Source organism: Uloborus diversus, chromosome 5 (assembly GCF_026930045.1).
Source record: "Uloborus diversus isolate 005 chromosome 5, Udiv.v.3.1, whole genome shotgun sequence".
Classification (NCBI taxonomy): domain Eukaryota; kingdom Metazoa; phylum Arthropoda; class Arachnida; order Araneae; family Uloboridae; genus Uloborus; species Uloborus diversus.
This window is the reverse complement of record NC_072735.1, coordinates 119,524,376-119,540,238: the sequence shown is the minus strand read 5'-3', so window position 1 is coordinate 119,540,238 and position 15,863 is coordinate 119,524,376. Positions and strand designations below refer to the sequence as shown.

Below are 15,863 nucleotides of genomic sequence, written 5' to 3'. Positions count from 1 at the left end.
GCAACAGGCGTAATGGGTTCATTATTTGCTTGAAATGCTGTGAACAATATTTTTCCATTCTATCTTTTAGATTTATTGTTTGCTGAAATAAGTGATATTTTCCCCCGATTTTTAGAAGATTAAATTACCATTAACGTAGTTCAGTGCAAAAAATTAAATATATGCATGTATTTTTCGCCATCTTCTATTTAAAAGAAATTGTAATTGCTTAAATGGAAAAAAAACTGTGATGCCTTACTTGAAAGAACTTGTAGTAGTTTTTTTTAGTAGTTCGGTAGTTCTTTTTTTTTTTTTTTTTTTGCGTAAAAGTGCATTGAACGCACATTTTCTTCTAAATAGGCTTAATTTTTGCTAAGCATTCAAAATCTTTCTGATTAACCTTAAAATAGTGTTCAGCCTTGTGTTTATATTCAAATATTGCCTCAAAAAGAGTTTTATCTCAATTTGCAGTTCAAATAGATACTTTAAATAAAGTAATAGGAAATTGAGCGAAGAAATACTCTAAAAAAAATTTCAAAACGCTCCTTTAAAATAATGGACAGCCTAGTGTGACTAGTTTTTTCCAATAACATTTGATAACAAATCAGGAAAGTTTCGCGTTAAAAGCTGGTAACCTTCTTGAAATTTACATGGAATCTTTCTAAAAAATTCAGAAACCTTCCGAATAAAAGCCAGTTATGTTTCTAGGCTAACTTAGGAACTTTCAGTGAAATCTTATGCAGGTATATAGTAATAGCTTGTCACCTTCCTAATTTACCAGGAAAGCTCCTAATGCCAAAACGGCGAAAACTAAGACGGAATTGCCAGCATTTCCTTCAAAGCCATAATATCCGGAGAGTGCATTTCGTCCATTATTGGAACTCAGTCAGTCCGGAGTGGTCGTAGCTAAGCAATAGGAAAAATACCTAATACAGAAGCATGCTATATTTTTACACTGGTAGCTAAATGATTTTTCGCCGAAACATAAAATCGGCATTTGTGTAACTTGCTGCGATTGAGGAAATATTTTCGCAAAACAACTTGTTTTTTACAGAATATCAGTGCAAGCCCTTGAAATCTCAAAACGTTACCCAAAAGAAATCAGTGACGTTTTGGATTTTTTTTTACTGTGTAACTCATTCGCTTTTATTAGAGATTATCCAGAATCGACGTTATATGGTATGGCATACTTATTTTTTTATGGAAAACTTTCGTTAAAATTCAAAGTTAGTCAATAAAGCTTTTTTGAACAATATTCTTAAAAGCAAAAAAAAAAAAAAAAAACGATTTGTCTGCTAAATTTTTTAAAAAAAAAGAGAGAGAAAAACATTTTTTGAAAAGATTAATTTCGGTTACATAATGTAGAAATTTGTTAGAGGGAATTTTCAAACTAAGTATCTAAGTACACACATTAAATAACATCATGTAACAATATATTGCCTTTATCATTTGTTGTTAAAGTTTGCTTAAATGTGCTCTGAAAACTCTAGCTAGAGAATTGCATAATAGGATTTACTTTGTTGATAACAACTCTCTACTTCAAAAATGTGTATAAATATTGCTACTAAAGCGAGTTTTCAGCTAATTAAACTGAAGGAAATGAAATTTATGATTAAAATGACAACAATCATCAGATTAATAGAATTTATTTCATACAATGGAGCGAGTTGAAATTGGAAATGCATGGTATTTATATTGCGCGAGAAAATATTTTCAGTTTATTTTATTTATGTTTGAAGTATACTCAGAAGCACATAAAAGATACACATAAAAGTTAAAATTCAGTGTTCATTTGAAATAACTTCAGAATGATAACCGCACATAAAAATTATTTAATACATTTTTTTGATAATATATCATGTATGAAAATTAATAGCAAAGAAATTATGAGTGAGGGATGAGTGAGTGACTAATCAGCCGATACTAATATTTGATCAACGTACCCACAGAAGACCACTGTCCTTTCCAATCTATGCAAAATATCATTAATAACGGGAGAATAACTGACCATGTCCCGTGTTTGGAGTGTAAGATTTTTTCTCTTTCAAAAACACCGTTATATTTTTACAGCTAGATTTTTTAAAAACATTTTTTTTAAATAAAAATTGCAATATTTTTGCATTGCTTTAAATTTCACCCAACTGTTAAGGAAAATTTGCACTAAACAGAATATAAAGCTCTTTTTACTTCCTTTTACAAAAAAAGAAGTATTGTATTCGCGAAAAAATTTTCACTCAAAAATTGACCTAACTTTCAATTTTGCTCACCCTCGACTGAATGTTGAGTTTTTCTTTTGACTCGACCACACGTGAATAAGTGCCTAAGAACGTAATGACAAGCGAAATATCCATTTTGACGATTCCCGAGTTAGTTACAACGAGTTTTCTCGTGACGTCTGTATGTGTGTAAGTATGTATGTGCGTAGGTATGTCGCATAACTTAAGAACGTCGTAGAAAGTTAAAAAATGGTACGTAGACTCCTAATGGGATCTAGTTGTGCGCCACTCCTTTTGGTTGCATTCGGGTGTTTTTAAGGGGGTCTTTTGCCCCTTTTTGTCGGGAAATCATTGTTAACTTTGATGTAAACTCAAGTGGTGTTACAATTTGGCGGACACTTGGCGATATATCGCCAGTCTTTTGGTCGGCAAGTTTTGTCACCAAATTGGCGACAAATTTGGCGATTTTTTTTAAATCTGATTTCAATTTGGCCACTGTTGGTGATATTTCGAGAGTAAGCTATTGAATCACATTAAAATTACCTATAATGGGAAAATGACATTAAATTGGAGGAAAAGGAAGTCTTGTGAGGAACACATCAGCTCGTTTGTTTCTGTAGTCATGTAAATAAAATAGTTTCAAAAATTATTTCAACGATAAATTACTCCTTTAGTTTGATCCACCATGTTTAATGCAAAAAAAAAATATTTTGAAGGGTAAATGTTTCCACTTTTAGAGACATAAAAGTGCCAGGTGAAGAGCTAAGGGTTTTTGTCTTCCTTCTTCGCTTGATGGATTTTTTTTAATAATTCTCGGGTTACGTATGTTACCCCCCCTCCCCCCCCCCCCAGTTTTCTTCAACTTGCGACTTTAGGGAAAACAAAAGGCCAGTATATTTCGAATAGAATACCGTAAACCGCGGTTACTTTGAACCCGAAATTTCAAATTTTTTGCGAGTTTTATACTGATTTGTTGATTAAACGCATAATGTGCACCGATAACTTTGTTTTTACCACTTTTCAGACGTTCTGGTCCTTACCACCTTAAGCCTTTTTTAAGCAAAAATTTTATATTTATATATATTTTTTCTATTTTCAAAATTAGGTTCATGGTGCAACTCAGCAAATCCATTAGAAAAGGCTATAAAACAGGTGGTGGGATCAAAAAGGACCAATTATTTTGAAAGAAAACTCAAAACGTACATTCCAGTGAGCAAAATATTTATCTAATTTAATATAAAATCATGAAGATATAAAATCATGAGAATGAAAACTCCTCTCTTTAATAGCTTGGGTGGATTTATTTTATCTGATATTATTTAATGTCTTCTTCCTCGCTACTAAATACTACAGGATGCCCAGGCTGGTTTTGTGAGCGATCTTTTAATTTCTTTTTTTAAAGTTGATATACTTATGTCAAAATGGGCTGATGCCACTCTCTGAGACATTTCTCCAGGGTCAATTGAATCTAGACACAATTGTCATATTTTCCCCAAATCATCTGCATGCTTCCTACTTTCAGAAGCTCTTTTTCGGACCATTTTTATCCCCAGAACTCCAAATAAACGGGCATAAATAGTAACTAACAGCTTCGTTTTAAAATATTACAAACCTTACTCAACATAATTTAGTGATGAAATGCTGTCGGAGGCTACTTAAACCCGGGTTCAAGTAGCCCCATTTTAAGGCAACCAGTGCACGTTCACTAACCTTTATTAGTTACTGTGTTAATTATATAGTTATATACCTTAAAGCGCTGTTATTTTATTAAGAATTAGAATGCAAACATAAAACTATATTTTTCCTGATGAAATATAAGATGTTTCCATGAACCTATGTGTGGAAGTTTGCAGACACTAAAAACAACTGTTTAGACAACTTGCAACTATAACCTCAATCAGAAAAAAGCGGTAATAGCAGAAACTTTGTTTCATGCACCAGCCTGCCTAGTTCTGCTACCTGTCAGGGAGAAGGTCAACTAAGTCTATACATTGACTGTTATAGGACCAGGACGGATTTTAAACACTTTTTTCTCCGTGGTTCAAGTAGCCCCAAGAATCTAATTTTAAAATATAGATTTAAAAAAGTGTGTTTGGAAATGTATACAGTTGAGCCCACTTATTAGAATATCGGTTAAAAGAATATCCCGCTTAATGTAATACATTTTTAATGTACCAAACCGTTAATGTCTATTATTTTAATCTTGTTTAATGGAATATTTCGCCTATTAGAATACGTTTTTGTATTCTAAATGAAAACTGGCTATTCCACTAAGTGGGATCCACTATATTTGATTTATTTCAAATAAATCTTCCGAGAATATATCATAAAGAATAAAATCATTCCAGCGAAAACCGAAACATTAGCGAGCCTGTTTCTCACAGTTAAATTTGCGCTTAGTTAAATAGCTTGTATATTACAATATTTCCCTATGCTTGATCAAATAAACTTCCAATAATTAAATTTAAAATCCATTCTGAAGTTATGCTTTCAGTATAGGATAATGCGTACGGTATTTTTCCTATATTACATAATCTCCTAATCAGCCCTGTTCTACCAGATGATTATCACGAATGAAACGTATCTGGGATAAATTTGGATCCACATTTATTTTTGGACAATCATTACAATGTTTATTTTTTATTCGAACGTTGTTTTTTTTTTTTTTTTTTTTTCATTAAGTTATACCCTTCAACAAAGCAAAACAGTGGTCTTGTTTGTGCAGATTTATAAGTAGTTACTCATGATTTCCTTAAGCTTCTACATCAGATAAAATCGAGTTTTGTGTTTTATACATCTGTAGTATCATAACAATTTGCGCAATAGATTTTGACTTAATTTTTTGATGTCTTTTTCTAACGATGTAGCATTTATCTAGCTCTTAACCTCAAAAATAAAATTATTGCTAGAGCAGCTGACAAATTTTTAAAGAAATTAATCTGCTTGCTCGTGTTCAAGGTCATGCTATATTATTTACGATTAATAGTATTTTAGTTAAAAACCTTGCACTGACAAACTCTATAAGGAAACAGTTGCAGAGATTTTCTTGTACAAGAAGTGAACCTTTGTCAGTACAGTGAAATTCTGTTATTGAGAACTTAAAGGGACCACAACTATTGTTCGCTTAAATGGGAATTTTGTTGTACTGGAGTTCAAGTACTGTAGTAGAAATTAACTCTAAAACTAACTCTGCTGACTGAAAATGTAACGGAACGGATAACGTAATTGAAACGGATATTTCGTTGCATTGGTATTCGTTGTAAGGGGATTTCACTGTATTTACTTGTTAGTGCCGTCAATAAAGAGCATTTTGTTTTAAATTATACAAACACTAACTTTCTTTGTGTGCTTCTAATTTTCAAAACAGTTTGTCATTCAGTCCATTAAATGTTTGTCATTTTAACTTTCTTTTTTCTTTCGTTTTTCCTTTTCCCTGCGAATAAAAATTGGAATAACGTCTTTTACATTATCGAAATCTTGTAGGTAATATTACAAACATTATATTGCACAGGTACCAACTAGTTTCCTAAATATTAATAGTTTCGAAATTCTTTCTTACGTATTCTATTTTGTTACCCTCCATTCTTTCAACGAAAACATAAATCTTCCAAAATTCACAACGAAAAGGGTAAAGATAATGAATAACATGAAAGCGAAGCATCTCACGTAAAAAAAATAGTCTCAATAAATTTCAGAAAATAAAGCGTGTGTGTATCCCATATATTAAAAGAGTGAATGGTTTTAATGCAACAGCTACTTCCGTTTGAATAAACTTTTGTTTCAACTCATACCACGAGATATTACAAATTTTAAAAGTGGCACTTCTAAATAAATGATGCATGCAAACTGCACGGTAGTCCTGTAATAATACCATACTTTATTTGAAAATATTATTAAATGATGTGGGGCATTTTTATTAATTGTATTTTGTTAGATGATCTTTGTTTTACCAACCTTAAGTATGCATGCTTCAAAGTAAAATAGTTTTTGCGGAACTATGGAATAGTCTTTTTTGGGGTGCTTCACATTATGTTAAAGTGCTGAATATATTGTCTTTTAAAATATTTACAAAAATATTTTAATAATGTGTTATCGGGTAAATGTGCGTTATTCCACGGTGGAATATTTATGTTTAAAAGTTACTAATTTTTTTAATACAATGTATAATTTACATTTTTTTATTTCTGAGATTTTTTACAATGTTATCTTAGTTTTGAATCTTAAGCATAACTTGTATAATCACTAGTTACAGATGTTCTCAAGTAAGTTTTACCATACTACCTGAGTATTATCGCAAAATATATTTACAAATTATGTGTAAATGCTTTACAAAGAAGCCTGCTGAAAGCTGGTTAGCAAGGATTTCGGACAAAACCCCTTTTACATAGGATCTTGCACTTGACCACAACCTCATCTACACTACAACAAAATCAGTGACGTTTCTGGAGAGTCATGGGCATCTAATGTGCCTAAACTCTGTCTGTAACATATTTGGTAAAAAATAGCAGGAGGGTTTCCTGATAAAAGACAGTAACCTCCCAGATATTTAGCTGAAGAATCCAGAAACCTTTAAAAATAAACCTGCTTCGTTTTTAGAATAGGTAAAGAATTTTCTAAGAAAACTTAAATGTTTGTAGAAATATCTTGGCACCATCCTGTTGTAACAGAAAAGCTTTTAAAGCGTTATGGAAAATGCAGTCGAAGCTCTACGAAATATCTAAAAGCTTATTTACCTGGACTTCTAGCTAAGCTGCAGCTTCCAGCGACTGTATTTCGCCCACATCCATCTGGAATGGCCATTATTGAGTTGGTAGTGAAACATTGAATAACACTGAATTTATTTGGAAACTAGTAGCTGAGCATATTTTTCACAGCAGTGAAAAGTTTGCATTTGTGCATTTGTAGCAATTTAGGAAAGTATTTCGCAAAAAAATACTTGATTTTCACAGGAAACTGATGAAACCCGTGAATTTCTGGAACGTTTCCTGGAAATTCTGTGAAACTTATTTCCAGTGTACAGTCTAGGTGATGTATTGAACTAGCGTGTTTTCCGTAAGAGAGAAAAATCCCGCTTTTATAAACCAAAAAATCGGAAAATTGGAAGAATTTTCAAACTGTAAAAAGAAAATCCCTAATTCTACGAGAGTGAAACGGTTTAATTTCAAGTAGAATTTTCTTTTTACTCCGAAATAGGTATTAAAAATTTTGTCTGAATGGTGTCAGAAATTAGTCCTTCATATATACAATATAATATAACGTTTCACATGTACTACGCTTTACCTCATTTTTTACAAAAAAAAAAAAGAAAAGCAGATAGAAAGGAAACATTTGTAAGAGAATAAGAAATCATGAAGTAACCCCCAAATGACTTTCCTTGCCTAAAAGATAAAAGACAGATCCAACAAGCTCTCGATGATTAACGATGTTTGTAGGAAGTTGAAGTCCCTGGTAAACACTATAAGGCGATACTCTTGGGATATCGAGAGCAAGATATCCGAACAAAACTTAGTTTTTTGTTGCATATTTTTCTCTTTTTTCGATGCCAGTTAAACATACGAAGCAATTTTTTGCTAAAAAAAAAATAATTTTTGTGTACTATAATCAGATACAAAGCCATACAAACAAATATTTATGTTACAACGTATGTAGCGTATAATAGTCGTGGAGAAATGAAACAATGTACAATCAGAAAAAAAAGAAGTTAATTATTATGGTCTTTCAGTGACTGGATAAAAGCAAATTTGCCTTTGGTTCCGATATAAACCATCCACGGCTTTTTTTATTCATATATTTTTTTATTTCTAGATGAATATTTAAGTGTATTAAGTCTAACTTCATTTTACGAAGACGAAAAAAATGTACGGAAAACTTTTGTGCAAATAAAACTGAAGTTGTTTATTTTTAAGCACTATTTAATTCATTAATGAAAGAGCAAGGTTAATTATAAATACAGTGGCTCCCAAAAGTCTTCGTACACCTACGACTTTTAACGAAATAGGCCCCAATCCATTGGTTAGAATTAATATTTCGGAATAGTTATTTAATTATAGGATCTATGATCAATTTTTAACAAAACTACATGAAAAGTTTATAAAAAAATATGAAAACTTAATTTTTTAAAAATCAAAAACTAAAAAGTGCTAGAAATTTTATCTCACAAAAGTCTTCGTACACTTTATAAAATGTCTATATATTATTGAATAATCTAACTTTTGATTAAGTAATTAATTAGTAGAATATTATACAGTATTCATAACACCTTTTAAACGTCTGGGAATAGATTTCATTCTTTTTTTTTTTTGCGTAATTTCTGAGTAAGTGTTCAACCACACTTCGAATCTTACTGTTTCTAGCTCTATTTTCGTTTTAAAGCCCTATTTTCGTAATTTAGCCTCCAGATATCTCTAAATTCGTTACATAGGGTTAAAATATGAAGATTGAGGGGGTATTTTCTAAACTTTAGGACAATTTTCGCTACACTAGACGCAAACGTTGAAAACTGTGTGCTTCTTATCGTTATCTTGATAAAAAAACAAAGTTGTTTCCAATAACCAAATTTTTGGCTAAGAGTTCAGAATTGGTTTTTGAAATATTTAAAAGAACAGCATGATTCATTATTTCATCAAAAAATTATGAACTACCAAGTACTGATGCTGATATGCACCCTCACACTAGAACACCTCCACCGTCCTGATTAACTGATCCAAATAAGTTCTTAAGATTAAGTTCCTAATTTTTTCTTCTACTTACAGTTACACAACAATTTAACCAAAAATGTTAAATTAACTTTTATCTGTAAGTAAGACGTGATTTTAAAACGTTTTTAGCTTGATTTTGCGACGAAGAGCGTAAGCTTTCTGTTTTTCGCACGACCAAGAAAATTTCTGCAGGAAGAGGTCCCATTTAATCCAGCTAATCAGAGAACTTGGCGAACAATTTTAGGTGAAAATTAAATGTAAAATGTTTCATTTAACTCTGCAGAAACTTTTACAGCACTCAAATGTGTATTTTTCATAAATTTTTTAACTTTAATTCTCCGATCACGTTTTGTCAACTTTGCCGGTTGACCTTTTCTTGCCATGTTTTCGGTCCAATTCCTTTCTTTAAAGCATTTTATCAAGCACTTTACTATACAAACAAATAAATTAACTAATTTAGAGGCATTTCAAACCAATTTACCCCTACTATGGGAAAAAAATCAAATTTTGAATGGTGTTTAAGGTTTTTTACGAATACCAGCCATTTTATAGTAATAAGCACAATATTAAGGAATAAATAAACAAAAAATTAAAGCGAAATGACTTATAAGGGTCAACACAGTGTAAAAATATTAATGAAACGGCATATGATAATTTTAATCATGAATTTATTCGAAAATATTTAAGTGTACGATGACTTTTGTGGCGTGTTATTTCTCTGTCTCTTCGTTTTCTGATCCATTTCAAAAAGAAGATCCGTCGATATTTTGTAAAAACCAATGGGTTGTATTTAGAATGACATAGGAATGATGTGAAAAAGTATTGGACTTCATATTCGAATTCAGTTTCGAGTTATTTTGGTTTTACTAAAAAATGGAAAAGTGTACGAAGACTTTTGGGAGCCACTGTATTTAGCAGTGATTTAAAGTGATAAAAAATGAACACCTACTGCGACATTCTGTAGTATGACTCCAAATTAATATTTTACTATTAATTTGTTATTGTAAAAACTTTAAAACAGTATATTAATGTCTTAAACTGTAAACCAGATAACTCCACATATAGTCAAACATTAGTATTTTTCTTAATTTGGTTCTTATATCAATTTGCCAATAAATAGAGAAATCCATTGTAATAAATCATGTTAACTGCATTAAGTGGTGTACATCTAACGTATTTTTATTTTCTCCTGAAAAATTGCCTATCCTGGACAAAGCTGGTTCACAGTCTAAGGCATTGGTGTATACGAATGCCGGATGCCAAACATAGAGGGTAACACACATAGATTAATATTAGTTAATTTTTAAATCCGCGTTTTGTAAGTCTCTACCTATAAAATATTAATGCTTTGACGGTTGGATATTATTAAGATAGTTTTAAAACTTCAAGTTTCACTGTTATTTTACAGTAAAATTCGGATATTGATTTTTGAAAAAAGGTTTTAAAATACCAAGCGTTGAAAATAAGCTGGAGACTGTTTTCAGCCAGTCAACCAGTTCTGTGACGCAAATGAGTCCAGCGCGCAGAAACTAGTTTTTATATCTCTACGCACGAATTTTGAAAATCATTTTAAATTCAAATGCAAAAAAAAAAAAAAAAAAAAACAATAATAATGATAAAAGAAGTAGAAAACGTCCCAATTATTAAGTACAATTAATCGAGTGCACATTCAAATTAACAAAATGAACTTTTTTGGAAGCCAATATATTTTCAATGATGTGACTAATGAGTTACTGATGTGACAAAAGGATGTGACAGTTGACACCATTGAGAAGGAATACTAATGGAGGGAGCTAAAGCAAATGTCTCAATGAAATAAGCTTGGGACTTAATGTTTCCCAGGTCAGGTGACTTATTTGGCTGGGAAGTTGACGCGTTTTGGCACGCAATCGCTCTTTTGGCATTAAATATTTTTCAGACGATGCGACGGCGCTTATTATGAAGTCGGGCCTATCATTCAAATTCCCTCTCCCCACTTCTTTCCGGATTTTAAAATATAATGTAATTGCATTTTTCATGTATTTTGATGTTTATTCCGTGAAATAACGGGCATGTACAAGTAGTTTAAAGTGTTCTGTTATTGACTGAAAATTTATGGATTCATATGTATTATAATCAATGTTTTGAAATGATTTCATACGCAGGCATACTAGTATTTAAATTGAAGCATAAAAATAGCAAATCTTTATTCTTGAGCATCTGCTGTTCACAGGAGCTTGGCGAGAAGATACTCGCCAACAAAGCAAATGTACACAAAATGCTTTAGAGCCGTTAAAATAATTACTAGTTAAGTAAAAAGTGTTTTTATGGAACTGAAATGTTATTTGCACTCAAGATATACAATGTTTTGTAATTTTCATAGGTAAAATAAGTACAAAAATTTAAAAATTATAGGCAACTGTGGAATATATACTCGTTGAATGCATATAAATGTTATTTTTTCTTTATTTAGAAGTAAAAAACATTTGTACATGCCAGGGAAAAGTTACTGGACCTCCTGGTGTGGCTTTTTCCTCACAGTTTACAATGCTAGAATACTGCACTATTACTATAAATCTAATTTTTCCCTTCTACAGTTAAAGGTTGTTATCATTCATGGCTTCAGCTAATGAAAACTTTTTCAGCGGTTACGGTCAACTCGAAATTGCTCCCCATGTCACATGGTACTGTTGCCGTATCGGGATAGTAGGGTTGCACTCTCTCCATCCATTCCTTCTTAATGGTTGACACACATTAGAATTAGCCGAAAAATGAAAGTTCGTGGACTAAGCTCTTGCTGAATATGTTGAGCAACTGCTGCCAATAATAGTCTATGGGCCGAGTGGCAAATATCGTTTTAGTTCGTTTACCAATCTTAGGGACTACGTGAACTTGCTTGAAATCTATTATAAATGATGAACTCAATAGAAAAATACAATGTTCACACGCTGGAACTGTCTCATTAAGTTTTAATTAGTAATTGAAATAGGAACTATGTTCCAAGGACTGTTAGCACTTACACAAAAAAAATGTCTCTAGATGGCGCTATTAGATAATATATTTATAATCTAAAAATTTTATAAAGTCTTTCAACCGAAATTTCACGGTTTTACTCAATTTTTTGTTACAAAATATATTAATACGTTTTAAATTACTTACTTTTGTTTAGTAATTTTGTAACTAAAAGGAAATCAAAAATTGTATCAATCCGCAGCTCTGAATGATCTTAATCTCAAAATTTCGTTTATTAAACTACAGCCAGCGCACATAGACATTGTTAAGTACAAAAAAGTAGAAGGCTCTTTACTTCAAAAAAAGATATTAATGAATCACCAAATAGCAATAATTGACCTACAAAATCTTAAGAACAAAAACAACTTCAACAGATGCCAATACATGTTTAAAAAAATTATAAAACTAAACATTAGCAGACGATAAATTAATAATTAAAAAGTATATTTCACTAAGATATAACGATGTTTTATCTTTTCCTTTTTTATTAATATTGCTTTTTTAATACAGACGATATTTTGAGTTAATTTTTAGCCTACTTTCTCTTCAAAGTAAAATAAAACAAGTAAGGATATGAAAGGTGGTTTAATGGGCTAAGGTTAATGTATCGTAAAAATTTTGCTTGGTACAAAAAAAGTCAAAAAATAGATAAAATACTTAAAATAAATATCAAATTCAAAAATAGGGGATTTGAGATGGGGAAAATGTGTGTCTGTCGGTCGACCTGTGTGATACCCCTCCCCCAGAACAAAAAAAACTTTTGAACTAGAATGTTTCGATTCAAACAAACTTTTTTTTTTCTTTTTTGAAAGATCTCCCCGATGACACCTCATTCCGGTATTTCAATTTTTAATTTGAATAATTTTTCGTTCAACTTTGAATAGTTCAAAACACTTTATAATATTAGCGCTTGCAGGAAAAATTTAAGGCAAACATAAAATGCGAACTTAAAGACGGATTTTTTTAAGAAAAACTTTGTTGGATGAAAATCTTGATGAAGAATATTTTTACAAAAGATTTTTTTTAATTAGCCATTTTAAGGGAATTTTTTCGACAGTTAAAATTTTTTAACATTAACGTCTAAGCGAAAAGTTATTTTACGTCACCAAAAATTGAAAAAATGGAGTAGATAGATCCTTAATACATTCTCGGTTTTTGGTGACAAGAAAGAGAAAAGAAAGTTATAATTACAGAAATAACATATCTCGTAGACTTAACATTGACGAAAGTCAGAGGTAAATATGACTGAATCAAAATGAAATGAACTTAAAGCGCAAATGTTTTTATCAGGCTGCGAAGCAGGAGGGAGAAAGAACCACTTCCTGACTCTGACTCCCACCATATCCCCTCTTTGTGCACTAACTATCAAGCAAATTGGCTATCATTGCTGATGCTTGAATAATTTAATCCAGTGGTGAATAACTTTTTTTTTACCTGCGGGCCACAACTCACATTAATAGAAATCTCATGGGCCAGAACAAATATCAAATTTATTTATATGATTTAAGTTTTTCTAGATAGCATGGGAAAACAAGGGAAACGAAAGATAATTACAAACCAAAATTGCCGTCATTATTACTACATGCTTATTTTATTGCATCTGTATTTCAGAAATCAATTTATGACTACTTGACTTCAAAATCCATAATACCGGAAGAAGATTACTAGTAGTTTTGGAAGGTTTTAGAACATATTTTTCGGTTTTTAACACTGAATACAACGACAGGGCACATGGGTCAGGTTCAAGGTGTAGATCTGGTCCGCGGGCTATAGGTTTAGCACCACTGATTAATTCAGTGCTCCCAGTTCATCAGAACATTGGATGGACTATAAATGCGGGCAGTATGGAAATAAAATGGAGCGCTACTCCCATTGCATCAGATAATGTTCAAAAACTAGCCTCCTGTGCATGCCCGAAAACTCGGTGTTCTTCGAAGAGATGTAGTACATGCAAGACGTAAAATTATTCATGCACATAATTTTCCTCTATTGACTGTAGCTGTATAAACTTTCAGGAGGAAAATAACTCTATACGCAAAAACAGACATAGATAAATTCAGTGATTCTGACGATGATACTTCAGAATGAAGAGTTTGCTTCTTGAAAAAAACTATTTTTTTGGTGTACATAAATAATGTTTTTAACGTACAGGCATAATATTTTAAATGTACATGTATAATATTTTTTATGGATTTAAAATTTGTCTGCTTCTTGTTTATCAATCTCACTCATTTTCATGTATCTCTAGTGGCCTGTAAAAAAATTATGAAACACTATTTTTTGTGAATATTCAGTTTGTTTCATCTGTAGACACTAAGGATTCAGAAAAATATCACTTTTTGTAGTCCCCAAAGTTGGAAAACGATACCATGTTTTTAAGCATCTTTTATGCCTTCGTCTCACATCCTATAAAGCTCGGCATGGCTAGCTCTCAACCGCTTTATTCATGTTCATCCTTACATTTATGCTAGTTATTTTCAGCCCCGGTTAATTTGGATTTTCAAATGCAATCATTGATTTCCTACAGCTCTGAGAATCAACCGGCGTGTTTAAATAAAAAACGCAACGAGTCTCAACGAGTAGCAACGCGTTGCTACGCCAACAAAAAAATACATCATTATACTGATTTTCATGACAATCGGTTGAACAGGGCAGAAGTTGCTACTCTGCAGTGCCACCTGGTGGCGAGTGGCTTCAATGAGCATATTATACACCTTCTCCGTGGGAAAATACATATATATAGCAATTTTCATAATAATCGGTCCAGGTATCAAGTGAAGCCGTGACTATACTCAAATTTTGTACTCACGCAGTTTGCAAGATCAATCAATCGCTAAAAATATCAAATAGAAAAAGTTTTCAATCCCCCCGTTGCATGAAAAGCCATAAAACAATAAAGAAAAAATTTATTTGTTCAAACTCAAGAAAAATGGCAACAGCTAACTTCTTATCAATGAGATCTTTCACGCGAATTAATTTCTGCAGCCGATAATTTTATTCATATTTATCCAATGGATTGTGACTTAAATTGGAATAAAAAAGGAACTATCGATCGGATTTTTTTCAAACTGGTCTATAAACATTCCGAGTACCAAAAATAACAAACGGTGAAAGTTTCAGCCAAATCTGCCGGGTAGTTTTTGAGTTCATGGATGATATATATATATATATATATATATATATATATATATATATATATATATATATATATATATATATATATATATATATATATATATATATATATATATATATATATATATCAAGCAATCAATTAAATCCACGCCATAGCGTGCGTGACGGCATTATTTCATTGTTGAAGCACTACAAATTCAGTAAGCTATTTGTAATTTGATAATATTTTTTGGCAATGTTTGACAAGCGAAGAAATGCCCCCCTCCATTTTTTTTTTTTTGACAAAAAGTTGAATTAGATTCAGTAACTTAACTGTTTTACTGGTAAGACTAATTTTATAAGATTGAACAAACGAACGAGTGATCAACCTAAACACTTTCTACTAGAGTTTAGCGTTCATACACTGGAGTTAGGGTTATAGTGTCAACTATCAAAATACCACCAAACCGGCTATTGCTTCGTTCAAATGTAGATGCAATTTTAGCCCGTCGTACCTTGGCGAGCGTATTCTAGTCAGGTTAAAAGCCACTGAGCACGGACATTTTTTTCGCGCACGTGATACCTGATAAGTTTCAATAAAAATAAAAATTTTGAAAGGTAATGAATAAAGTTTTTTTGCTTAAGAAATGAAGAAGGTATGTTTGATATTTTAAGCAAAAAAATTGTCCAACTATCTTTTAAAGTTCTTAATTTTTAATGAAATGTATGAGCTGTCAAGTACGCGACAAAGCGACTTTTTCGTTCCGTAGCTCTTAAAGGTCGGATAGGATGCTAATGAAAGACTATTTCTAATATGACCAGTTTATACTGCGAAGTACAATTTAACAGCATCACCTCAAAACCG

At 31.6% G+C, this 15,863-nt stretch overlaps 1 protein-coding gene across 1 annotated transcript in view; it reads right to left on the bottom strand.

Moving 5' to 3' along the window:
• LOC129223103 (uncharacterized) overlaps positions 1-6,995 on the bottom strand; it is a 31,983-nt gene extending 24,988 nt beyond the window's left edge. The window contains exon 1 of the mRNA XM_054857670.1: positions 6,929-6,995. Within this exon, the coding sequence (XP_054713645.1) occupies positions 6,929-6,995 (67 nt within the window). The remainder of the gene's footprint in view (positions 1-6,928) is intronic.
• Positions 6,996-15,863: the final 8,868 nt, after the last annotated feature.